The sequence below is a fragment of the Stigmatopora nigra genome, chromosome 23, assembly GCF_051989575.1.
Source record: "Stigmatopora nigra isolate UIUO_SnigA chromosome 23, RoL_Snig_1.1, whole genome shotgun sequence".
Taxonomy (NCBI): domain Eukaryota; kingdom Metazoa; phylum Chordata; class Actinopteri; order Syngnathiformes; family Syngnathidae; genus Stigmatopora; species Stigmatopora nigra.
The window spans coordinates 1,045,925-1,070,036 of record NC_135530.1 but is presented as its reverse complement, the minus strand read 5'-3'; the positions used below and the strand labels follow the sequence as shown (position 1 = coordinate 1,070,036).

Sequence of the window (24,112 nt, the reverse complement as noted above, 5' to 3'; positions counted from 1 at the left end):
TATCGTAACCACGTTGCATTGCATCATCCTTAAACAAAGTGACACTCTGTATAGTCAACACTTGTTTTATTAATGATCTGACATAACACATTAAGGTAAAGTCGTTTGAGTCTCTAAACAGGTCAAAGAATCACTTTGTTTCATATAAAACCTGCACAATTCATGATTGCATTCATATATTAACACATTCACAAATATTACTTGCTGAGTATTTGATTCCAAACTCTAGATTGAGGAATAAATGTGAGTGTTGAACACTTGTCTGAAGTCTGCTCATCAGCACTCCCAATAAATAAGAGAGAAAATAGATTGTGATCATAAAAGTTGAATTCACATCTTATTTTTTGCTGCGGATGAACTTCTGGCATTCCGTCAGCTGCCCTCTTTCCTCCAACATAGTCATAACCCACAGCCGCCTCCTCCATGTTACTTTCAGGCCATAGTATTGCTCAGGTGTGTCGGGCACCAGCACATCGATTGGCTGACGGTGTGGTGGAGTGGAAGACCCGGCCAGTAGCCGGAGTACCATAGAAGATGGGGTGCGGCCATTTTCTTCTTTATGGGCATCGTCGGAGTCATCATCATCATGTTTCTGTTTTGGTGATATTTCTGCAGAGACAGCTGCACAACTTCTGTGTCTCTTCTTTGCTGGATGATGGAGTCCATTTGACTGAAATGATAGCGGGGGGAACTTGCTGGTGGTCTTATTGGACAATATACTGCATGTGTCCTGAATGATGGTACCCAAGCGACGCTTCCTGCTGCGGCCACTTTTTGCCCGTGGCGCTGCAACGTCCACTGATGTGCCAAACTGAGAGTTTACCTTTTAAAAAGGAGCAATCAGGTGAGTTATATGATGTAAAATGGGAACATTTATGTCAAGTTACCCAGGAAGTGGAGTTTGTGCTGGCTTTTTTCTCTGTGAAGAACACTTTGGGATGCAGGGCAGCACGAATCTCAGGAGTAGATGGGGGTTTGGCAATGCTCATGGGCTCCTCGGCAAACAGCAACGAAGGTTTTGCAGTTTTGGAACTTTTGCGAGGCATTAAAATAAACTTTGTCCGAAGACTTCAGCATTGAATTATTGTTTACAGTTTGAGCTACGTTTGTTATATGCACTCGGCCAAACACGAGCACAAGGTATCTGCCCCATGTTGTTGTTTTATATAGACGAATTGCAAAGTACACTCACCTCAATATCTCATTTTGGTGTATTGGGAAGTGTGTGAACCAACCGCATATTTAACGGGGTTCTCCCTTTTATTCATCTCCACTTGGTCTCCCTTTATTTTGATTCAAAAAACTTCCTGTTCCCCCCTTCGATTGACAATGGTACTTCCTGACTCTTGACCAATTGCCATTGGCTGCTGCCGAACCACATGACTAGACCGTAGCCTTTGTAGCGCGAAAATTCAAAGAACGGTTGTTGGGAAAAAGAAAAGTGTTTGAGTGAATGCAAAGTCTTTTCACTTTATTCTGTTGTCCAAAAAAAGCATTTGGTCTACTTTTCGTTTTAGCTTCAGTTTTTGAGAAAGGGTAGTTCCTGGTTTTGCCTGCAGTTTCACATTCGATTGGCCATAACCTGTGCTCCATCATTGGTCGGTTGGTAAGTAACGTAGTCAAAGCTAACCCGTAGCAACCATAGCGCTAAAATCCAAAAGACGTTTTATCCTTAAACTAAAAAGTGAACAATAATGCGAGTTTTGTATCCGTTTTGAATGGTGGCGTGTAGGAATCCGCGTTAAGGGACCCAATGGGCACCATAATGTGAAAGGTGAAGCCTTGGTTTTAGGTAGATAACGGCTATGTTAGCTAACTAGCCATCTTCAAATGACACGACTCTCTTAATGGTACTAGCAAAATGTGCGTGATTATAGCAAGTGTTCAACATTAACGGCAGAATATCTCAAATTCCTGCACTTTTAAAACTACCGAAATAAGTACATTATTCCAAGCCTTTCTTCTCGTTACTGGACTTTAACGATCGAATGTATTCACTGATACGTAATGATATGATTGCATTCGAGGGTTTCACTGACGCTTCACCCTTCAAGATTAATGTTTAAGTGTATTAACTTGTCAATTCTTTCAACAGCGTTTTTGAAGAACATCTTTTGGAGCTTCTTGACCATGAGAAACAAGCCGAGGAAACCCCTGATCCTCCAAAAACGAAAGCTGTCAAACCAGCTGAGCAAACCTCCTGAGAGTCAAAATGCATCCCAAGAAGATCAGGGGAGTTCGTCCGCCACACCCAACCTCCCGGTTGGGGTGGGCATCCTGCAGCACCCTGTGCTTCCCAACACTCAGTTGGTTGCAATTCCCAAGATGGCCGATCTCTGGAGTGTCATTCAGGCACTCACTGCCAAGAGCAGGGAAGGCAATGGCCAAGGCCCCGACAAGTACATCATCCTGGGCGGTGGCTTTAAATCTCTCTCCATGCCCGAGACCACCGAGGACGCTGTTTTCCCGAGCGGCATGATGGAACAGCTAGCTTCTCAACAGGGGGCACTCACAGATGAACAATGTTAGAAATTTGTCTTCTTTTCAGAAATATTGTATGATAACAACAAATCACCAATAGCTTTTTTTTGTGTACATTTTTTTCAGTAAAAACGGTGGAGAAGGATAGCTTTTTTGACCAGAATTCCAACTGCGTCATGCAGTGGTTGAAAAAGGAAGGCGCAATGCCACCGGGAATTGCCGTTGACGAGTCCAATAAGGAGAACCAGACTCCAGTCAACTCGGTGCATTCTGAAACTAAGGCAAGTTCTTGAATCTAATTGAAAGTATCTAAGTACTGTTTAATATCTAAGTACATATGACCAAAGGGGACCAAAAGACTGGCGACCAAACGTCCGAGCACCCCTTGAAAGTCATCAATTTGTGATTTTGAAGCAACTAACAATACTGCTGTCCTCTTCAGACCCTCAACATTGGCAACGCTTGCCCAAAGGAAGCCGCACCTGGAAAGCCGCCATTTTCCTACATGACCATGATCCAGTTCGCCCTCAACAGTAGCAGGAATGTCCAAATGACACTAAAGGAAATCTACGAGTGGCTCCAGAACCACTTTGAGTTCTTCCAGGATGAAAACAGAAGTGGCTGGAAGGTGCTTACTGTAATAACTTGCCCACCGTTATTGTATCCATATATTACAGTTACTATCTCTTTAATATTCCATTATAATGAACATAAACCCTCACTCTGATGTATATATATTTTGTTCTTGGCAGAATGCCGTCCGCCACAACCTCTCCCTGCACAGAATGTTCCAGCGAAAGATGTGGCCCAATGGGAAAGGCTCATACTGGACCATTCGACCCGAGGGCAATCGTGGGCTCACCCTGGATCGGGTGTACACGGTCTGACATACTTTTGAGTACTTAAGATAACTTTGGTTCAATTTTGTTGTTGTGTTTTTTTTAAGATAACCAACAAAAAAACTTTGTTCTTTTGCAGCCTGGACTCAACCCGGTCTCAGCATCATTTTCATTTAATCAAGTAAGCAAGAGAAATAGATGGATGACAAAATGTTTTATTTCTCTGACTCGAACATTGAGGACGAAAAATTTTACATCACATGGTAACCATTTTCTCACAATACTATTACGTAGGACACTACATATGAAGGTTGCGAAAAACTTTAATAGTAAACCTTTTATTCTAAGATGTGTATAGTAAACTATACAGTTTTCTCACAAAAGTACTAGAATAGAATGTTATATTGTGACTTCAATCACAAAATATTCATTTTTGATTTCTCATCCTTTTCGAATTTGACTTTTTTGCCCTTATTACTAATAATCTGTCTGCGATTGTTTATTGAACTGCAGCCAACACCCCTTGCCAAAACAAATCCAAGTGCGGGTGAGTTGCCAACATAAAATGAAGGCAAAAAAATACATTTTGGCCTTTTGACTTGACTTTTTCCTTGGACTCCCTTCAGAGCGCCACGTGAAACCTCTTCTCCCCCAAAAGCCATTCTTCTTTTTCCCGGTCCAGTATCCCCTGGACGCCACCGCCAGTCGGCCCTCGTCCTCACCGGTGGTGCCTCGTCAAACTCTCCAAACATCCAGCACTCCACGCAAAGCCAAATGCAAACGCAAACACTGTACAAAGGTGGGACATTTTAGCTCACTTACGATAACACAAGTCACGTGATTGGACGTCTATCAACGTGTGGTCTGTTACGACGCCAGATGTCGTTCTCGCAGGGTGATGCTGCACATGCAAAGCTGGCAAAAATGCAGAAGAGGCCTGTTAGAAGCCCCGCCCGCCTCAGGAGTCCCAAGACGCCCTGGCGGCGCCAAGAAGCCAGCGGCTCCAGACGTAAGCAGTGTCTTGTCAGCCGCCGACACGAGGAGCCGCTCCTGGTCTGCGACTTCGGAACAGATACCAGCCTGGACATGGAGAAGGAGCTCCAAGGGGGCCCCCGGGAGACCCCCGTAACAGAGACGAGTGCCAGTTCCTCCACCCTCTCGCCCTCCAGGGGCCCGAGCGTGCTAGACATAAGCCCCATCCGCAAACCCAGCATGCCTACCTTCACGCCCCTGCTCGACTACGCCACTTTGAGCCCAAGTGGCGTGGCTTTGGACGATTGGGCCCTCCCTGAGGACATCTTTCCCACGCCCGTTTTGGGGCAGGTCCAAGGGGGCGGCGCCGCCAACAGCTCGCTGACCGAGGGCCTGCTTCTGGGTAATATGGACGAAAGCTTGAGCCTGATGGACTTCAGCTTCAACCAGAACGAGAAGTTGGAACTGGGATTGGATGATAGCAGCCTGTCTAAGATTCTCCTCAATCTCGAGTAGGCCGGAATTTGTTTTCACGTCCTCTGCAGTTAAGAAAATGTTCCCAGCTGATGTTGTTTGTTTTGGACCATAGACCAAACGTGAATTTCATCGATTTGACCTCTGCTTAACAGGGCTTTTTTGGTGGACTGCCTCACTGACACTTTTGTTTGTAGAGAAAAATCTCAAGTATTTATGTTGATTTTGCACTTTTCTTTTTGTGTTATTTATTTTCAGGTTCCTTCTTTTGCCCTTAAAGTTACTTCCGTTTTTTTGGGGCTTAGAAAGCGTCAAAGATGGTTTATAATAAGCTATTTCTAAGAAAAGATGTTCAGAAGCACTACTTATTACTCTTATCACCAATTGGATTTTATTAAAATACAAAAGTTGATGCGGTGACTGAGAGAAGCACAAATGTTCCTGCCATTTTTTTGTTGTGGTTCAATTGTTCATTAAATATGTTCGTTGAAGTTCACATTTCTCTATTATTATAGTGATTATTAGACAAGAAAATTAGCACATTTTTTTAATCTTTTGTTTTAACATTGTAAAATAATGGGGACATAGTATCAGTTTATTTTGTGGATTTTTGGTTGACAAAAAAATACATCAAAACAAAGTATACATTTTTTCTTAGAAAGGGAAAAAAGTTTTTTTGTCTCAATATTTTTATCTAACTTGAACAAACGTACCCCTCCCACCTGCAAATAAATTGGATGCCTCGAAACACCATCCTTCACTTCCAGTCTTCGGGGCCAAGAGGGTCGCTTCCTGTTGCTAGGAGACGTGTCCTCTCTTCCCGCGGTCGTGGTGGAGCACCAACGTGGCCTCGGAAGGTTTCAAGGACGTTCTACGTTCAAACATATATGGTTTGACCTTTGTTTTTTTTTTGGAAATGGGACTTTTTCTCTTTAAATGTTCCAATGCAACACATTTTCAAATATGTTGTACTCTATTGTTTTACATTTATTTGGTAAATTTTGAAGTTTCACTACCAGCCTCTCTTGGGTAAAATGGATTGGACGTCTAGTCTGATGCCGCAAGATTATTCCTGTTTGAAATGGATTGAACGTCCGCCACCGGCGTCCAAACTCTCCCAATGGACTAACCGTCACCCACACGTACAGTATTTGACGCACACCTTTGCGGAAGAGGCAGCAAAACGTGCGAAGCATGAAAAAAAAAATCATTAGTGAGCCTACAGGCCCCAGCTGCATGGTTGCCTAGCAACTGGAGCCCCCGCTCAGCCCAATCGGGGACGCATGCAACAGGAGTCGGAGTCCGAGTGACATCTGGATGTCCTCGTCCAATCACAAAATTTGACCATACAAATATTGTCAATGAAAGAAGAGAGAAATGGTTACCCTGGCAACCACAAGACCACATCAAGTACGCGCCATTCATTTCATTGGTTTTGCTTAAACATTGCTATTTTCCTTGTATTATCCTAACATATTCCTTGTGTGTACTGTCCATGCAATTCTTGTATGCGTTTCACCTCTTTTGACCCTCCTGGCTTTCCTTACTTTGTATAACCAGGTGTGTGTATCTAATAATCAACCCCTGTCTGTGTCATTAAAGTGTCTTTTGCTACGTCCGAATGTGGGATTATATTGGTTTGCTTTCCTCGTCGGTAATATGAGTCAACCTCTTTAGTAAAATGAACAAATTCTTATGTTAAGGGTGTTTATCAGTGAGTCCCCACAACCTCCTGATTGGCCGTCTCCCTTAATGAGGATGCAAACAAAGCACAACTGCAACTTTAAGACTTCCCCCTCCTCCTCGTCCCTGAATGGTCTCTCCCAGCTCGCCTCCTCCTTCTCCCCATCCTTTTCCTTCTCTTCCTCGAGCTCCTCTTGGCCGTCAAGCGACGCAGAAGCCATGTCGCCGAGGACGCCACCTTCGTGAACAAGATGATGATGATGATGATGAGAATGAGGATGGAGGTGGTAGTGTCGGCGGCGAGAGCACGCCGGCCGCGCCTTCCTCACGCCAAGCCATCTTTGGTTTATTAACACGCACACACACGTGCATACACTCACACGCACGCACACGCACGCACACAAACACTTTCAAATTGGAAGCGCGAGCTGCAGACGACGACGTCGGCGTGAACGCACGCGCACGCGAGGTAAGCGCGCTCCTGACCTACATCGCCAAGGTGATTGTGCGTGCGTGACATTGCGGGGTGGGAGGGGAAGGGGGGTATGAATGAGCATGGGCTTGGGGGTGTCGGGGTTGCTTGCCATGATGTAATGCACAGGAGACAATAGCCAAGCACCCTCAGCTATTATTTTAGCGTACACACAAGCAATTAGCGTCAGGGGTGTGTGAAGTCATAGTAATGAGACAGATGTGTTGTGGTTGTTTGTATGAGGGGAGATTTTTAGGAATAGCCATTGACAGCAATACATGTTCATTCCCTTTGGAGCGACAACCATCGCTCAATCAATGGCGCACGAAGAGTTAAACGCCCTGATGGTGTGCGTAGATTCACGTGTATGGAGCGTAGTGACGTCGACGGCCGTTCAACCTCCATTTGCACGTGTGTGTATACAATATAAATGTCTGTCTATGTGTGTGTGTGTGTGTGTTCCCTTCCTGGATGTCTTCCAGTACTATCCTGGAATACACACGGAAATTGTCTGTGTGTGTGTGTGTGTGTGTGTGCGTGTTCCTGTCATGTGACAATCCTTTTTGTCCATGTTATGCACCTCGCTTATCTCATTTTATGAATTGTTTTATCCTCACTAACCCTAACACAAACCTTACCCATCCTCACTAATCCTAACCCACCCTCACTAACCCTAACCCATACCCTAAACCAAACCCTAACCCATCTTCACTAACTCTAACTTGCTTTGGGCACCTGTTTTGATGCCGCCTCGGATGAAGTCAGCCAACGGATTGCCAACGTCGCCTTCTTTCTGCCGACGCTTTTCCGCCCTTTAATTAACACTTTTTTTTTGTCAAACGTCGATGAATTGGCGTCCTTTCCTCGCGTCGCCTTATCTGCAAAGTGGCAGCTTTTGGCGTGCGCTGGAGGACGTGGCCGCTTTCATTTTTTGAGCGTGGCCTTATCTGTAAATGTTTAGCGTCATTAACGAGATTCGCCAAGGGCGATTGACGGAATGGGCGGCGCTCGTAGATGCTAACCAGAGCTAAAATTCCGACATTGCGAAAAAACAAATGTTAACCCTAACCCAGACATCCATCGCCATTGCGGTCAATGTTATTTTTTGAAAGGATTTGATTGAGGAACGAGCATTCAAAAGCCATGGCATTCCTACAAGTGGACATTTTTTTGTTTTTGACAATGTTTGTTTGTTATGGCGCAGGGGCAAGATGATGTGCGAGGTTATGCCCACCATCAGCGAGGACACGGCGCTGAGCCAGCGCGGCTCGCAGAGCGGCTCGGCCGACCCGGACTCCCATTTCGAGCAGCTGATGGTCAACATGCTGGACGAGCGTGACCGGCTGCTGGACACGCTGAGGGAGACGCAGGAGAGCCTGGGCCTTTCCCAGCAGCACCTGCAGGACGTCATCTACGACCGTGATTCGTTACAAAGGCAGCTAAGCTCCGCCTTACCACAGGTAAGGCAGCCTTTTGCATTGGAAACATTTCCTTCTTAAGCCCAATAAGTATTTCAGGCCCATTTTTGCAGTTTTTGCTGCTTGATTTGAATCCAAAAGTTGACCTTTTGTTGTTTAGATATTAAACTCTCTCATGAATATAATTTTGAGAGCTGGTTTCAACAATAAACTCTTCAAAAGGGACCAAAAGACTGGCGACCAAACATCCGAGCACCATATTTTGATATGTCAACACTAGCGAATAAGCTAAATGTTTAATGCACCATATATTTGTGTTATGTGGGGATTTATCCCACCACTAGTTTTTTTGCTAAGGACATTCTAGTGGTCATTTAGCATCTTTATTTAAGAAATATCCACACTGTAGAGTTGAGAACTATTCTTTTCAATGATATATTATAGAATCCAACGGTACTAAATAATGTCCCATCAATTCCATCATCCATTGCTTTTCTTGATGGACATTGTCTTATTGACTAAGACTCCTCCCACTATGTTTGCTCCCGACTGGCCTCGTTCAGGAGTTCCGCCTTTTGAATTTTGCTTACGTCGCTCACTCCTTCGGGTCTCGGGCTCGCCGTCCCGGCCCGACCCCGGCCGGCGCCATGGCGACGGATCCGCGCGGATGTAGCTACGCATCCCGCCGGGCAAAATGAAAGCACTTGGCGAAGGACGCCGGCGGAGGCTGGCTTGTATGCTATCACGCTGTCGCAGGCTATGCTGAGCACTCTACTGTACCAAGCGGGGTGGGGGGTGAAGGGCCTTGAAGGACACCCCACGCCATCACTAAAGGAGCGTTTTTGCAAACTAGGCCCGTTCATCGGGCAGATCAAATTGTTAACCGGTCTCCGGCGTGTGACGGAATTTTGGCATCCGGATCTGTAGTTTTTTTGCTACAAATTAAAGGGACACCCGGGAAAAAGGTTCCCTTTTCACTGGATGTGACATATTTGTGTCATCTGGCCATGTTTCGGAGCCTCGGTGAGATTTTTTAAATGAAATTTTAATATTTCTTAATACGTTCCTTTTTACTTGACTTTGTACTTTATACTTTTTACTTTAATGATGTGTATGTTAATACTTTAGTCTTGTTTTCTGTTTGTACTGTTAACGGAGGCACTTTTTTTTATATGTATCGCATCTTGTGTTGTGATTTGGGGAAAGAGGAATTCTCTTTGGCCATAGATAAGAAATAGTCAATGTTGGTTTGAATGCTGCCAAGCCTCCCGCTTCAAATCAATTGGACGTCTATCGCCATCAATGGCATCCATACGTCGTCATTGACGTTTGCCTTTGAACCAATAGTCCTTCCTTCCAGTATTAGTCAGCTGATGCACTTTCAAGAAGTAGGACAGGAATAATTGGCCAATCCCAAGGGTGAGAGCGATTCACTATTGAACCTTCTGTTGGTGTTTTTAGTTCACACTTTGGGCGGGGCGCTGTCAGCCGACATCCATTGTCGTCGTTTTTAGGGAAAGCGAGATTGATGTGCCGTTTTTTGTCCAATCTCCATGCGGAGAGCCATCAAAGGGTCGGCCGGGAAATGATGAGCTGTTCTGAGATCAGCTCTCGGTTCTCGCTCACTCTTCTGAATGCCGGAAATAGAATGTGATGTCATCTGTGGCCGCGGAGGGGATGAGGACGCTATCTCGCTCGGACAAAATCCAAAAACCGAGTTATAGTACTTTTAGAATGTATTTTGCAACGTTTTTTTTAGTATAGTGCAGGGATGGGCAAACTTTTCCGTCCGGGGGCCACATTGACTTTAAAAATTTGAAAGATGGGCTGGGTCAGCACAAGATTCGATACATATAAAAAAGTGCATCCGTTATGTGGCTCGCGGACCGTAGTTTGCCCATGTCTGGTATAGTGGGTGAGAAATACTTTCCGAAGCATCCCCCTGTCGGTCCAGATGCCGCCTTCTACCTCGGGCGTCCGTCACAACAACCCGGCCAATGTCACTCCTGATCACGTGACGACGGGTTAACGCTTGAACAACTTGGTGGTGGTGTGTGTGTGTGTGTGTTTGGGGTGGTAGTGGGGATTTAACTCATTAATTAGCTATTTCTGTTCTTTGGTTTAGCATGAGTTAAGTTCATTTCATCGACATTCACAAAGAGAAGTGTGGTTAAAAAGCGTGATCTGGAGGCAACGAGTCACCCGCACGTAGCAGAAATATCGCCATTGTTTCTGGCTACAAGGCCGCCTTTTGATGGCGGCAGCGGCGGCATGTGAGCGTCACGGGTCTGCTGGCAAAAGGCTGTTATTGTATGGTTAAAGCTCATTGGCTTTGCGCTAAATCGGCATGCCGGGAAAGATCGCGCTTCGCCTCAGACGGTCGGAGAGCGAGACGTGACACACGACCGGCCGGCCGCGTGGGTGACGGCGGATAAAAAGTAGGTCGCGGCACAACGTTGCCTCTGGTGCCAAGTGACTGGAGATGGGAGAAATTTCATAGTACCGTATTTTCCGCACGATAAGGCGCACCTTCAATGAATGGCCCATCTTAAAGTTGCTTTCATATATAGGGCGCAGTAGTAGTAGTGGCAGCAGTACTTCTGCCACTACTACTACTGCTACTGTGGTAGTAGTGGTAGTGGTAGAGGTGGTGGTAGTAGTGGTAGTAGTGGTGGTAGTGGTAGGAGTGGTAGTAGTAGTGGTGGTAGTGGTAGTAGAGGTGGTTGTAGTAGTTTGTAGTGATTGTCATACCACATCCAATACCTGGAGCTGTGTTAGTAGTAGTGTTATACATACACTAGATGGCGCTGTATCAGTAGAAGTAGTAGTGGTAGTAGTAGTAGTCGTAATAGTGGTGGATAATAGATGTTTTTAGATGGAATTTTTCAAAAGCACCAATGAATGCCTCCTCACATGATGCAATGGTTGCTATGTCATTTATGCCCAGCAGAGAGCAACATTCCACTTCCAAAGTAAATGCTTTAGTCATAAATGATTCCAAATGACCTCCAAGTAGTTTCTAAATTGTCCAACAATTCTTCTTACAAAGAAAACACCATCCCTGCAGATATGCAACTTTTTCATACCGCTAACCACATTTTAGGGACTAATGTGGTTATATCTCCAAAGCAAACCCCATTTTTTCAAATCATTTTCAAACCATGTTTAGATTCCGATGCAAGGAAAATATGTCCCACTCTTTTTCTCTTTATTAAAAATGCCCGCAATATTCTTCTTGCGGGGGCTTTAATGAGAAACTTATGAGATTTTGTCCCGCTGCTTAGCTGATGAGGCCCAAGTTGCAAATAAAGCTGAGGTATTTGCTGAAAGTTAAACAATCATTGTAGCTTAACATACTCTTATTTTGTACTTCAATTATTCCTTGCATTTTTGGGGACTTTCTGCTGTCAATGGTAGCCAATGTGTTAACATGGAACCTTAACATGCCCCAAAACCAATGTTCCCTCTAAGCTGTGCACAATTTTGCACTAATCTCGTCTTCTCTGCGCAGCAGCAATCATATGGCGCGCAGTAAATAAAATCCAAACTTTTTTTAATCTATTTTTTTACTCCTTTCCCCATGATGGTGCCATTTACGCGGCAGCCAGTGGCAGTAACTCTGTCCACTCTTATGTTTTTTTGCGTTTTACAGCTTGTTTTACATGAAAAATTTGAGCGAAAATTGACATGCACTTGCTTATGGCAGGTCTTTTTACCCAGAATAACGAAAAAATTGAGGGAAAATTGCCCAAAACCAACAAGAAGTGACACAAAAATGACCTAAAATCAGTAAAAAAAAAACGCAGCGGCAACAATATCTGGGCGGAGCTTTTGCAAAAAACTCAATTAACGACTGTTATTCCGGCTTGTAATTGACTCCAAACAAAGTTATTTCATTCTAGCGCCCTCTGTTGGTTTTTCACCCATATTGGAGCCCCCCCCCCTTTTGGTGATCTTTTATTCGACTTTAAAATGAGGATATAAATGACTTCATGAAAGCTTTGAGTTGCTATTTATTTTCTTAGTGTAGTGCCGGCAGGCGTGTTGTTGATGCTCTTCCCGCTGATTGGTCGGCCATGATGGAGCACGCGCACACTGGCGCGACTGACTGGGTGGGTGGGGCGAGGGTCGTCGATTGTCTCCATCCGAGCTGGCGGAGCCTCCGCAGCATCAGTTCGAGCCCGCAGCTGCGGGCCACTCGGCGGCACCACGTGGAAGATTCGGGCGGGTCGCGCGGGCACGCCCAGTGCGCGTGTTCACCTCACGCGGCTGTTTTTTGGGGGTGATTGTCGCTCTTTTGTTTGCTCAACCACCGGCGATCATGGCCTGATCTGGGGAAGAAGGGATTATGATTTTCTCCGACGTGAACGCGGGGTGCAACTCCCCCAAGGCGCATCCGCCCAACGGCACCAGGTTCTACACCTTCCAGGCGAGTCACGTGATTGTTGTCACCATCGCCATCGTCGGTTAAATTGATTCATTAATTATGCATGTGAACAGATGGAGTTTGTCTATATTTGTTATCCAATGGTAGGTCGGAATTTTTGAGACTTTTGCAGAAATAGGAAAGTCATGTTGAGGCAATGTTTTGGCTTGTATTGATCTCTATGTGGATGTATTACAATCAGGGTCATCATATATTGATTGGCTTGCATATCAGAATTGTTATTGTATCATCTGATAAGGCTTTTTTTTGTTTGAATTCAATTTCGTTTTATTTTGGGGTGGAGTATTAAAATTATATTTTGTGTTTATAATGACTAGGGTTATTATGAATGTAGGTTGTATAAGCAAAACAATGGAAACACAAAATAACCCAAAAAATAATTTTAATTGTGTGAAAATGGCAAAAAAAAAAAATTAAAAAAAATACTTTTTATTTAATTCCTCCAAACTTGTACATTCTATCCAACTAAATCCTTAGCATTTGAATCCAATCATAACAGCTCTGGTAAATATTGACGAATATAAAATTATCCTCAATTTTGACAGAAGAAAAAGCCTAAAATGTGGTTGTACTTTTCAATCAAGTGACGTTGGGTCTTAGTTGAGCATCAACCTATATCATGTCCACACGTGACATAAAAACAAAACCTGAAATATTGATGGATTATTGCCGAGTGCCTTTTGTTCCAATTTAGAGTACAAAGTGTGTAGACGCAGCTGCTGTGCACAAACCTTCTATTCTGACACTTCTGGCATGGCAACATGTTTGCACACAGCCTTAGGGTATGTGGGAGGCGTGGGGTGGGGGGGGGGTGGCGTTTCGGTGGATAGATATCTTCATCATCTTTGCTACGGCGCATCCATCTTGCAATTCAATTGGCTTTAATGACCAACTCGGAGGAGCGCCAAAGGGCGCCGGCCGGCCAGGGATTGTCCTTCCAACTCATCTTTTTTTTTTTTTTCCTCAAGCGCCGACTGACATCATCAGCAGGCTAACGCGGTGTAGTCTTGACCTTGAGCCGAAGATGCTCGTCCACCCTCTCGTGCGACGAAGACAGCTGTCAATCAAGTTGTTGCCTCACGCGATCGTATGCACGTGACGGACGCGAGCGCAAACGGCGTCCGAATGCAAATGAGGGCTGACATCATCAATGTTTGTATTTAGGCAGATTGAAGAGGTTGCCCTTTTTGTTTGTTTGGCTGTACGCGTAATTGAGTCGCATTGGTCTCTTAACGGCGTGGTCGAGGAGGAGACGTTTGCCCTATTTTCTGTCTATTTCTTTTTTTAATCAGTGTTTAAAATCCGTGTGGGGCAGATGGGCTGTGCAGTTTGACCCACTTTGTTGGATTCCGCTGCGATTAAAAGGATGAGGCAGCTTTCGAATGCCAGAGTGACCCCAACCAAGGATCAGCAAAAACAGAACCTGCCGCCATTGGGAAGACTGGAATTCGCCAGTCTAATCAGACCAAAATGAGTACTGTTTAATATCGAAGTACGGTTTCATATCGAAGTAGCTGCAGGAAACCCTAAATTGGTTGCTATCCAATCGCTGGGCAAAAAGAGAGAGACACCCTTTGGTGCTCATAATTATACTTAGGGGAAATTCAGTGTTCAACCTTCTAGCTAAGCTTGCATGTTGTTAGGATGTAGGAGGAAGCAGGAGTGCGCAGGGAAAACCCACGCAAACCTGGGTTATAACATTCAAACTTTTCGACTCTAAAAATTTGACAGATGGGTCGGGTCAGCACAAAATATGATACATATAAAAAAGTGCATCCGTTAACAGTACATATGAAACATAAACAGAAAATAAGGACTAAAGTATTAACATACTCATGACTCATCATTCAATTAAAGAGTATAAAGTACAAAGTCAAGTCAAAAGGAATGTATTAAGAAATATTAAGATGGAATTTAACAAAAGAGAAGGACTGTAAAACACGAAAAACAATGTTTTTGTTCTCGAGCTTGTTTTGCAACTTGGATTTTTTTTTATAAGTAGGGCAGCATTTTACACAAAATCCACATAATTTCTTCCACAATGTTTAATACAAGCTGTTAAAAACCTTTTTAAAAAATTGGTATACCAATTTTATATGAAATATTTCTCCTTATCTCTCTCTTATTCACTGCGTTATTGAAGAATCCATCTAGCGACCAATCAGGGTTATCACGGACGTGACACCAAGCGTAGAAAATGGATTTATTTCAGTTCTTTTTCTTTCACTCTTGTTGGACTAAGTGATGATTTGTTGATTTATGCATCCGTCCTCCCCTCATCCTTCTCTTTTGGTGTTGTGCATGGCAGTCATATTACAAGATTATTTTCTAACATAAAAGTGACTGCGAGAGCCGGAACGGCAATCAGATTTTATCCGACCCGGACCTCATGACACCCATCGGGAGGAGGGAGGGAGGGAGGGAGGGTTGGCTGGCCTTCCACCCTGGGTTGCCGTAGCAACACAGTCTCTTACAGACAATCTGGAAGGGCCGCACCCACGGGTGTCTACTGGGATAAAGAAGGAAATGACGCCAGACAAACTGGCCTTTTCCAATCAGATTTACATGTTTGCTCTCTTTGGGCGCTATTGACGATGAACGGCGTCCGTTTGAACTGGGAGGGCGTTTGGTCGCCGGTATTTTGGTCGCCGGTCAAATGGTGATAGGGAGTTTGCTGTGGAAACCACAAAATTATATTCATGAGACAGAGTTTAATATCTAAGAGAGAAGTTTAATATCTTAGTACTGTTTAGTCTCTAAGTACTGTTTAATATCGAAGTACTCTTTAATATCTAAGTACTGTTTCATATCTAAGTACTCTTTCATATCTAAGTACTCTTTAATATCTAAGTATTGTTTAATATCTAAGCACTTTAATATCTAAGTACTGTTTCATATCTGAGTACTGTTTCATATCGAAGTAGTGTTTAATATCTAAGTACTGTTTCATATCGAAGTACTTTTGAAACCAGCTCTCTAAATTATATTCATGAGAGTTTAATATCTAAATATTTACTGTTTTCAACAGTACTTAGATATTAAACAGTACTTATATATTAAAAAGTACTTAGATATTAAACCGTACTTAGATATCAAACAGTACTCAGATATTAAACTCTCTCTCTTAGATATTAAACAGTCTCTCATGAATATAATTTTGAGAGCTGGTTTCAACAGTAAACTATCTGTCAACGTTTGATCGGCGACTCAAAGGGACCAAAAGAGTGGCGACTAAAAGTCCGAACACCCTTTTTGACTGCACTAAGAACGTAGGCATGCAGCGTGGCGTGACACTTCAAGTGCTGACATGAATCATTTAAATTCCGTGTTTGAATGTCTCTTATTTTAAAGAATTGCATGCATTATTGAAGGCAAGGCGGCATAGGTGTGCCCTCGCAGTCATGCTAGCCTGTAATATCTCAGTTCTGATATTACACATTAAAAAGTGTAAACAAGATTTTCAGAATGCAAAATACAATTATACTTCGATTACAATGATCTTTCATACAGAAATTGATAAAGAATGCAAAGTTGTGATTGGCTAGTGCTTAACACAACACATTTATGTCTTTATAAGTCTATCCTTACAAGTAAATCTCTAGCAAAAAGTCCTCCAAACTTCCAACACGACTTAAAGAGATTTCCCCTCGGAGCTGGAGCGAAGTTCCATGCTTCGCTATGGTAACAGGAGCTGCGGTTGCCAGGGCGATTGGCGTTCCAGGATTGACTTTTTTCAATTTTTTTTCTTCTTCCACCCCCCTGAGGTATCGTCCTTAAGAAGTCAATTATCCATGCGATGCCTACCAGGGATTTCTGCGCAGATTTTCATTTTTTTTCAACATTTTTAATGAGGGATTATTTTAATTCATTTGTTTATTTGCGCGGGGAAACCAGCAGAAGTGTAAAACGTAAGAGGAGCTGGTGGGCTATTAATAGAAGCTTTTTCTAGGCTAGGATTCCCCGTCGGGTCAGAGCCAAACTGTGAGCGACTCACACTAACTGATTAACATGGACTTGCCCCTCCCTCCGCGAACTCGTGTACTCCACACGCAAACACATCTCCGAGGGATGCTCGCCTTTGACGTTTTGGCCAGCTGTTTCCAGGCGTTGTATTCGGGAGTGGGCGCACCCTCTTTTCCTGGGGACCCCTTCTATCTATTTGGTGGCCGTGGACATTAAGCTGACACAAAGCCTCCAAGCTTTCAGAAGGTTTTCCTGGCAAGGCAGTTAGTAGATGAGGGTTGGCTAGAAAAGGGATGGCGGGGGTGGAAACTGGCAACTCCCAACTTCAAAAAAAGCCAGTTTGTGCTACTGTTGTATTGCCAGGATGCTTCATTTTATCCATAAACAGGGTTTTTTTATTTAAATTTTAACTATATGACTTACTGTATTGGCCCAAATATTAGACGACCCCCTCTTTTTCAAGGCTCAATTCGGAAAGGACTTTTAGAACACCATATTGAATTTTTTAGTCAGCAAATAATTACAGTACATGTGAAACAAATCGTGACCGGACGTTTGGTCGCTTGTCTTTTGGTCGCCAGATATTAAACTCTCTCTCTTAGATATTAAACAGTACTTAGATATGTAACAGTACTTAGATATCAAACAGTAATTAGATATCAAACAGTAATTAGATATGAAACAGTACTTAGATAGTAAACAGTATTTAGATATTAAACAGTACTTAGATATGAAACAGTACTTAGATATTAGACAGTACTTAGATATTAGACAGTACTTAGATATTAGACAGTACTTAGATATTAGACAATACTTATATATGAAACAGTACTTAGATATGAAACAGTACTTCGATATGAAACAGTAGTTAGATATGAAACAGTACTTAGATATGAAACAGTACTTAGACATGAAACAGTACTTAGATAGTAAACAGTACTTTGATATGAAACAGTACTTCGATATGAAACAGTACTTAGAAATTAAACAGTACTTAGATATTAAACTCTCTCTTAGATATTAAACTCTCTTAGGTATTATATTTGGATTACGTCTAATCTAGGCCCTCTTACTAATTGTATTTGAAGTCAACAGCATTTCTGTCTGTTTTCTGACAAACATTTTTTTTTTTCTTGTTTGTTCTCAAAATGCTGGCATTCATTAGCCACATCACATGAGAGCCAAGCATGAGGATTTCACAATGGCGCCCTTCATTAATGCGTAGTCAGCCTCTTTAATACTCCAGCGGTAATGGAGAATTGCTTTCTTTCCTCCCAGATTGGGGCTTTTTGGATCTTTTTTGACTTTGGTATGATTTTTATACTCTGACTACAGCTCGGTTAGACATTAAGATGCTATCTGCTCAAACACAATCAGCATAATGCGACAAAGCAGGAACATTTGCAAGCTTTTCATCCTGTTAAAAATCACATGCTGTAACTTGGTTTCTTGTTTCTATTTAGGAGTTTGCGGCCCTCACCAAGGAGCTCAACGCCTGCAGGGAGCAACTGCTGGAAAAGGAAGAGGAGATCTCGGAACTCAAAGCCGAGAGGAACAACACCAGGGTGGGCTCCGTTATTGTTAGCTTCATTTTTTAGTTATCTTTAATATAACATGAAACAATACAAGGAGACATCTATTCATTTGTACATCAATTCATATCACATCTCTGGTGTTTACTTGCAAGTGAAAATCCATTTTGATATCGTTTTGGCAATTTATTTTGCCCATTTAAGGCCACAAATCAAAACAATGACAAGGTTATTGATTAATCCAATGGCGTAAGAAAAACAACAGCTGTTACAATCATCGTATATCAGGTATTCAATAATAATAATTAAGGTGGGAACTCAAAAACAACTCCATTGGAAATTAAAAAAAATAAGCGTCCTTCTAGGTCTGCATTCTGGGGTAAAGGTCAGACCTATCTTCCAGTAAAACAGTCCTCGGTGACATGTTACGATCCCGAGCTCGCCCCAGACAAATACAAAAATTATTAAATACACACACACATATATATATAATAGTATTACAGAATTAATCCAACAGTTATGAAGTCCAGTTTTCGCCAGAGTGCAAATATTGAAGTCTGATTTCTCCATCAAGTTGCTACTGGAGCATCTGGAATGTCTGGTGTCCCGGCACGAGCGGTCGCTGCGCATGACGGTCGTCAAGAGGCAGGCCCAGTCCCCCTCGGGGGTCTCCAGTGAAGTGGAGGTCCTCAAAGCCCTCAAGTCCTTGTTTGAACATCACAAAGCCCTCGATGAAAAGGTATTGTAGCTGTCCAATCACGTAGCTCCGAGACGTCCGATCCATTTCCAGGACTGTCGGCCACAATGATTTGGATTGGACGTCTATAGTCGTCAAAGACGAAAGACGACATTTTTCTGCTCTTCTAGGTGCGAGAGCGTCTGCGGGTGTCTCTGGAGAGGGTGTCTGTCTTGGAGGAGGACCTGACTGCAGCCAATCAGGAGGTAGGTAACATTTCATAAAGGAATTAGGAATTCAGTCCACTTTTTTTTGTGCGTAACGCTCCGGCACCCTCCCCATCCGTGTAGATAGTGGCCTTACGCGAGCAGAATGCTCAGATCCAGCGGAAGGTGGCGTCGGGCGATGCCGCCGACAACGTTCCGGAGGGCGGCGAGCCGCAGCAGAAGGTCCACGGAAAGGTTGGTGGCCGAATGCCGTGCGGTCGCAGCTCCGGACTGAGCGGTCGCTGTCGTTTTTCCCCGATAGCGTCTGTCCAATGGCGCCCTGGAGTCGGTGCGCGAGGCCGGCCAAGTGGCGGAGCTTCAGGACCTTCTGGAGAAACAAAACTACGAGCTGGCCCAGATGAAGGAGCGCATGTCGTCGCTGTCGTCGCGGGTTTCTGAGGTGGAGCAAGAACTGGAGACGGCGCGCAAGGACCTCATCAAGTCCGAGGAGATGAACAACAAGTACCAGCGAGACATTAAGGAGGTGTGGGATGGCGTCAATTTGATCTGAGACGACTTAGCGATCTGAGATTTGGGGGGATTTTTTTGACCATGTTCAGGCTATGTGCCAGAAAGAAGATATGGAGGAGCGCATCGTGACACTGGAGAAGCGCTATCTGAGCGCCCAGCGCGAATCTACGTCGGTGCACGACATCAACGATAAGCTGGAGAACGAGTTGGCCAACAAGGAGGCCTTCCTCAGGCAGGTGGGTTGCGTGAGTCTGCTGTTGGGCCATTTTGACATTTTTTTGTCGTTTTTTGCCATTTTCGTAGCCATTCATTTTTTGGGCCATTTTTGGGCCATTTTTGGCCATTTTTTGGCCATTTTGTTACCATTCTTTTGGCATTTTTTTGCCTTTTTTTGCCATTTTTGGGCATTTTTTGCCATTTTTGGGGCATTTTTTGGCCATTCTTGGCTATTTTTGTTACCATTTTTTTACCATTTTTGTTACCATTTTTTGCAATTTTTTGCCATTTTTTTGGCCATTCTTGGCTATTTTTGTTAGCATTTTTGTTGCCATTTTTTGCCATATTTAGTTATTTTTTTGCCAATTTTAGCCATTTTGCCATTTCGCCACCAAGATTTCAATGTCCCTTCCTGTCCCCAGATGGAGGAGAAGAACCGGCAGCTTCAAGAGAGGCTAGAGCTGGCCGAACAGAAGCTCCAGCAGACCATGCGCAAGGCCGAGACGCTCCCCGAGGTGGAGGCCGAGCTGGCCCAGAGGATCGCCGCACTCACCAAGGTCACGGCTCATGTTGTTGTTGTTTTTGCTTTGAGTCGCACATTTTGAAATAAAAGCGGCTTATGCCGTAGGCCGAGGAGCGTCACGGCAACATCGAGGAGCGAATGCGACACTTGGAGTGTCAGCTGGAGGAGAAGAATCAGGAGCTTCTCAGGGTAAGCCCCAGAACGAGCCGATGGGAAGCATCCAATCATCTTCACGCCGTCCTCCATCGTCCAGGCTCGCCAGCGTGAGAAGATGAACGAAGAGCACAACAAGCGTCTGTCCGACACGGTGGACCGCCTCCTGACCGAGTCCAACGAGCGCCTGCAGCTGCACCTCAAGGAACGCATGGCGGCTCTGGAAGAAAAGGTTCTCCAAGCTGGCGTTTTGCCGTCCCCCTCGGCGTCCTCTTCTCATTGCCCTTCTGTCTATTTGGCCTCCAGAATTTACTCATCCAGGACTCAGAAGTTTACAGAAAGCAGTACGAGGAGTCCATCCACGAGAAGGTGAGGTCCGGACGTTTGGTCGCCCGGACATTCGGTCGCCCGGATGTTTGGTCGCCGGTCAAATGGTGACAGAGAGTAAGTATTGTTGAAAACAGCCCTCAACAAGATGTTAATATCTAACTATCTACTGTTGATTCATGAGAGAGAGAGGTTAATATCTAAGTACTGCTCTCAAAATTATATTACAAGAGTTTAATCTCTAAATATCTACTGTTGTCAAAGTAAAATATTAAACTCTCTCTCTCATGAGTAGATATTTAGATATTAAACTCTTGTTGAGAGCTGTTTTCAACAGTACTTACTCTATGTCACCATTTGACTGGCGACCAAAAAACTGGGGACCAACGGGGACCAAACACCCGGCGACCAAACGTTCGAAAATGGGTGGATAATCTCGCTCTTCCTCCAGACACATTTGGCCGAGGAGATGGAGAAGCTGCGGTCGGAGCTGGACCAGTTCCGATTGAGGGTGGGATCCCTCACCGAACCCACCCTGTCACGGTGAGGCTGCCATTTTTAGTGGCGGACTCCTGCGCTTTGGTTAGTGACGCTAATCCTTTACCAGGTCTCACCTGGATACGTCCGGCGAGCTCCGGTTCTCCTTGGGGTCCCTGGCCGAGACCCAGTCGGATCACTACCGCTCGGCCAAGGTCATACGCAGGCCTCGGCGGGGTCGGGTGGGCCTCCGGGAAACCAAGGTGCAATGACTGACAGCCATAATGAATCATCCATTTTTAGACCTTCCTTTTCACTCTGTTTATTTTTTTTGTTTTTTTTCTCCTCGATCAGGCCAAATCTCTTGGCGAGCAAGAGTGGCGCTCGCAGCAGCTGGCCAGCGGCCATTTTGAGAGCGACACGGAAATGTCAGACATGGACGACGACGACCGCGAGACGCTTTTCAGCTCCATGGACCTTCTGTCGCCCGGCGGTCACTCCGACGCGCAGACCCTAGCCATGATGCTTCAGGAGCAGCTGGACGCCATCAACAAGGAGATCCGGTAGCGTCCACCGCCGGCGGCGACCTCCCGTCCAAAACGTTGGCCTGAATACTGGAGCTCCGCACACGGCAGGCTGATCCAGGAGGAGAAAGAGTCGACAGAGCTGCGCGCCGAGGAGATCGAGAGCCGCGTGGCCAGTGTTAGTCTGGAGGGTCTCAACTTAGCCCGCATGCACCATCACCACCATGGCGCTTCCATCACGGCCTCGGCCACCGCCTCCTCCCTGGCGTCTTCCTCGCCACCCAGCGGCCACTCCACGCCCAAACTGGACCCCCGGAGTCCCGCCCGGGACATGGGTGTCATGACGCTGGTAAGACCATACCAGTAATCACTTGAACGTTTTTGTTAAATGTCACTTTTAATGGCGAACGTCGTTGCGGCCGTTCGGTTGGTCTAGTTCAGGGGTGGGCAAACTTTTGGACCCGGGGGCCACATTGACCAAGATACGATACATATAAAAAAAGTACATCCGTTAATAGTACATATAAAACATAAACAGAAAAAAAGTACATCCGTTAACAGTACATATAAAACATAAACAGAAAAAAAGTACATCCGTTAACAGTACATATAAAACATAAACAGACAAAAAGTACTAAAGTATTAACATACTCATCACTCAAAATTAAAGCAAAAAGTATAAAGTACAAAGTAAAGTCTAAATTACAAAGTAAGGTAAAAAGTATAAAGTACAAAGTAATGTAAAAAGTATAAAGTACAAAGTAAAGTAAAAAGTATAAAGTACACCAGCTTAAACATTTTTCGTAGTTGTTGAAAATACAGTACTTGGAAAATACTCCGTACAAAAGTTGTTATACGGCGTACACAATGATCAAAAAACATATAAAATATGGGGAAAAACATATAAGTCGCCAGATATATTGACCCGTCACGCATTTGTCTCCCGACAGCCCAGCGATTTACGAAAGCACAGGCGGAAGGTACGTACAGCCAAATCCGCGACGGTTCAATTTTGACGGACAGCCTACCTGCCTTCCGTCCACTGACACTTTGTCTACCAGATAGCGGCGGTGGACGAGGACGGTCGCGAGGATAAGGCCACCATTAAGTGCGAAACGTCGCCACCCACCACGCCGCGTGGGGTCAGGATGACACACACCCTACCGGCCTCTTCGCACAACGACTCCCGAAGGTAGGTAGTAGGAGCGTGCATTTCCCGTCGTTACCCGACTGACGCACCCTGGCTCTTCCCGACCTCCAGCGCGGCCGCCTCGCTGGATGCCGAAGGCGCCCTGAGCAGCGTGGCCAGCAGCCAGGATTCTCTGCACAAGCAACCCAAGAAAAAAGGCATCAAGTCATCCATCGGACGACTCTTTGGGAAGAAGGAGAAAGGACGCATGGGTCACCTGGCGCACCGACACGTCATGGTGGATCCGCAAGGTGGGTGTTACGTCCACGCGGCTGAATCGCCCAGAAAAAATGGGCTGACGGAAATTTTTTTGTACGTGTAGCTACTCTGATGGACCCGGATGCGGCGGGCCAGGACGTGGGAGTTAGCAAGCTGGGGACGCAGGCCGAAAAGGACCGCCGTTTGAGGAAGAAGTAAGACAACAATGTTCCCTCTAATTTTTCTTTGGTCTGGGCAGAAATTTGACAGATGGGTCAGCACAAGATACGATACATATAAAAAAGTGCATCCGTTAACAGTACATATAAAACATCAACAGAAAAAAGGACTAAAGTATTAACATACTCATCATTCAAAGTAAAAAGTATAAAGTACAAAGTCAAGTAAAAAGGAATATATTAAGAAATATTAAAATGTCATTAAAAAAAAAAGATAGAAGGGCTGTAAAACACAAAAAAACATAAGAGTGGACAGAGCTACTGCCACTGCCTGCCTTCCTGAAAAGGAGAACTTGATGCATTTCCATTCCAAGCACTTAAATGAGGTACCTATGTTCCCCGAATCTAACCAGCGCGTTCTCGTCCGTGATGCCTAATGATGAATGCTGTTTGCCTCCTGTACACTCGCCCTTCTCATCCTTCTTCTTCTACTCTTTCCACCGCACGGACTTCCTCTTGGCGGTGTTCGCCGACCGATCTTTCTGCATCTTCCACTCCCCCGCATACCGCATGTTGGCCAGCTGCCTGCCGCTCTACTTCCTTTTTTCAGCATCTTGGTCCATCCCCGTGCT

At 44.6% G+C, this 24,112-nt stretch overlaps 3 protein-coding genes across 18 annotated transcripts in view; 2 read left to right on the top strand and 1 right to left on the bottom strand.

Annotated features, from left to right (window-relative positions):
* Positions 1-49: 49 nt before the first annotated feature.
* On the bottom strand, positions 50-1,370 carry rhno1 (RAD9-HUS1-RAD1 interacting nuclear orphan 1). Of its 4 annotated transcripts, none has more exons than XM_077709926.1 (3): positions 1,193-1,370; positions 888-995; positions 50-823 (listed from the first exon to the last, which is right to left on the bottom strand). In XM_077709926.1, the coding sequence occupies exons 2-3, from the start codon at positions 987-989 to the stop codon at positions 338-340; spliced, it is 588 nt and encodes a 195-aa protein (XP_077566052.1). In that variant the 5' UTR covers positions 990-995; positions 1,193-1,370; the 3' UTR covers positions 50-337. The 4 variants fall into 4 exon arrangements, with proteins under 4 accessions (XP_077566052.1, XP_077566053.1, XP_077566051.1 ...); XM_077709927.1 differs by having other exon boundaries at positions 888-992; XM_077709925.1 differs by having other exon boundaries at positions 888-1,032; positions 1,193-1,367.
* On the top strand, positions 600-5,262 carry foxm1 (forkhead box M1). 9 transcript variants are annotated; one of them, XM_077709915.1, is made up of 9 exons: positions 600-844; positions 2,096-2,524; positions 2,608-2,762; positions 2,924-3,109; positions 3,234-3,362; positions 3,460-3,501; positions 3,834-3,867; positions 3,947-4,119; positions 4,215-5,262. In XM_077709915.1, exons 1-9 carry the CDS (start codon positions 802-804, stop codon positions 4,806-4,808), a joined length of 1,785 nt encoding a protein of 594 aa, XP_077566041.1. In that variant the 5' UTR covers positions 600-801; the 3' UTR covers positions 4,809-5,262. The 9 variants fall into 9 exon arrangements, with proteins under 9 accessions (XP_077566041.1, XP_077566040.1, XP_077566048.1 ...); XM_077709914.1 differs by having other exon boundaries at positions 603-844; positions 4,200-5,262; XM_077709917.1 differs by lacking the exon at positions 600-844 and adding an exon at positions 1,358-1,606 and having other exon boundaries at positions 4,200-5,262.
* A 1,357-nt stretch (positions 5,263-6,619) lies between these two features.
* Positions 6,620-24,112, top strand: part of ppfia2 (PTPRF interacting protein alpha 2) — a 24,503-nt gene continuing 7,010 nt past the window's right edge. For 3 of the 5 annotated variants that reach the window (XM_077709602.1, XM_077709600.1, XM_077709601.1), the window contains exons 1-20: positions 6,620-6,918; positions 8,126-8,381; positions 18,213-18,314; positions 18,856-19,020; positions 19,149-19,223; positions 19,308-19,418; positions 19,486-19,707; positions 19,784-19,930; positions 20,333-20,467; positions 20,539-20,622; positions 20,687-20,818; positions 20,893-20,955; positions 21,365-21,456; positions 21,521-21,653; positions 21,745-21,953; positions 22,026-22,263; positions 22,865-22,894; positions 22,976-23,106; positions 23,176-23,354; positions 23,426-23,516. In XM_077709602.1, the coding sequence (XP_077565728.1) occupies positions 8,133-8,381; positions 18,213-18,314; positions 18,856-19,020; positions 19,149-19,223; positions 19,308-19,418; positions 19,486-19,707; positions 19,784-19,930; positions 20,333-20,467; positions 20,539-20,622; positions 20,687-20,818; positions 20,893-20,955; positions 21,365-21,456; positions 21,521-21,653; positions 21,745-21,953; positions 22,026-22,263; positions 22,865-22,894; positions 22,976-23,106; positions 23,176-23,354; positions 23,426-23,516 (2,588 nt within the window). In that variant the 5' untranslated portion in view covers positions 6,620-6,918; positions 8,126-8,132. Of the gene's footprint in view, positions 6,919-8,125; positions 8,382-12,484; positions 12,769-18,212; positions 18,315-18,855; positions 19,021-19,148; positions 19,224-19,307; positions 19,419-19,485; positions 19,708-19,783; positions 19,931-20,332; positions 20,468-20,538; positions 20,623-20,686; positions 20,819-20,892; positions 20,956-21,364; positions 21,457-21,520; positions 21,654-21,744; positions 21,954-22,025; positions 22,264-22,864; positions 22,895-22,975; positions 23,107-23,175; positions 23,355-23,425; positions 23,517-24,112 lie in introns of those variants that run through there. The other 2 variants (XM_077709603.1, XM_077709605.1) reach the window with 1 other exon arrangement.

Excerpts from the sequence above, each read along its gene's own strand:
- foxm1 (XM_077709914.1), top strand. The coding sequence starts at position 802 with ATGTGCCAAACTGAGAGTTTACCTTTTAAAAAGGAGCAATCAG. Across the intron at positions 845-2,095 it reads TTTTAAAAAGGAGCAATCAG|CGTTTTTGAAGAACATCTTT; the intron begins GTGAGTTATATG and ends TTCTTTCAACAG. Across the intron at positions 4,120-4,199 it reads AACGCAAACACTGTACAAAG|ATGTCGTTCTCGCAGGGTGA; the intron begins GTGGGACATTTT and ends TTACGACGCCAG.
- rhno1 (XM_077709924.1), bottom strand. The coding sequence starts at position 1,046 with ATGCCTCGCAAAAGTTCCAAAACTGCAAAACCTTCGTTGCTGTTTGCC. Across the intron at positions 824-887 it reads GCACAAACTCCACTTCCTGG|GTAAACTCTCAGTTTGGCAC; the intron begins GTAACTTGACAT and ends CCTTTTTAAAAG.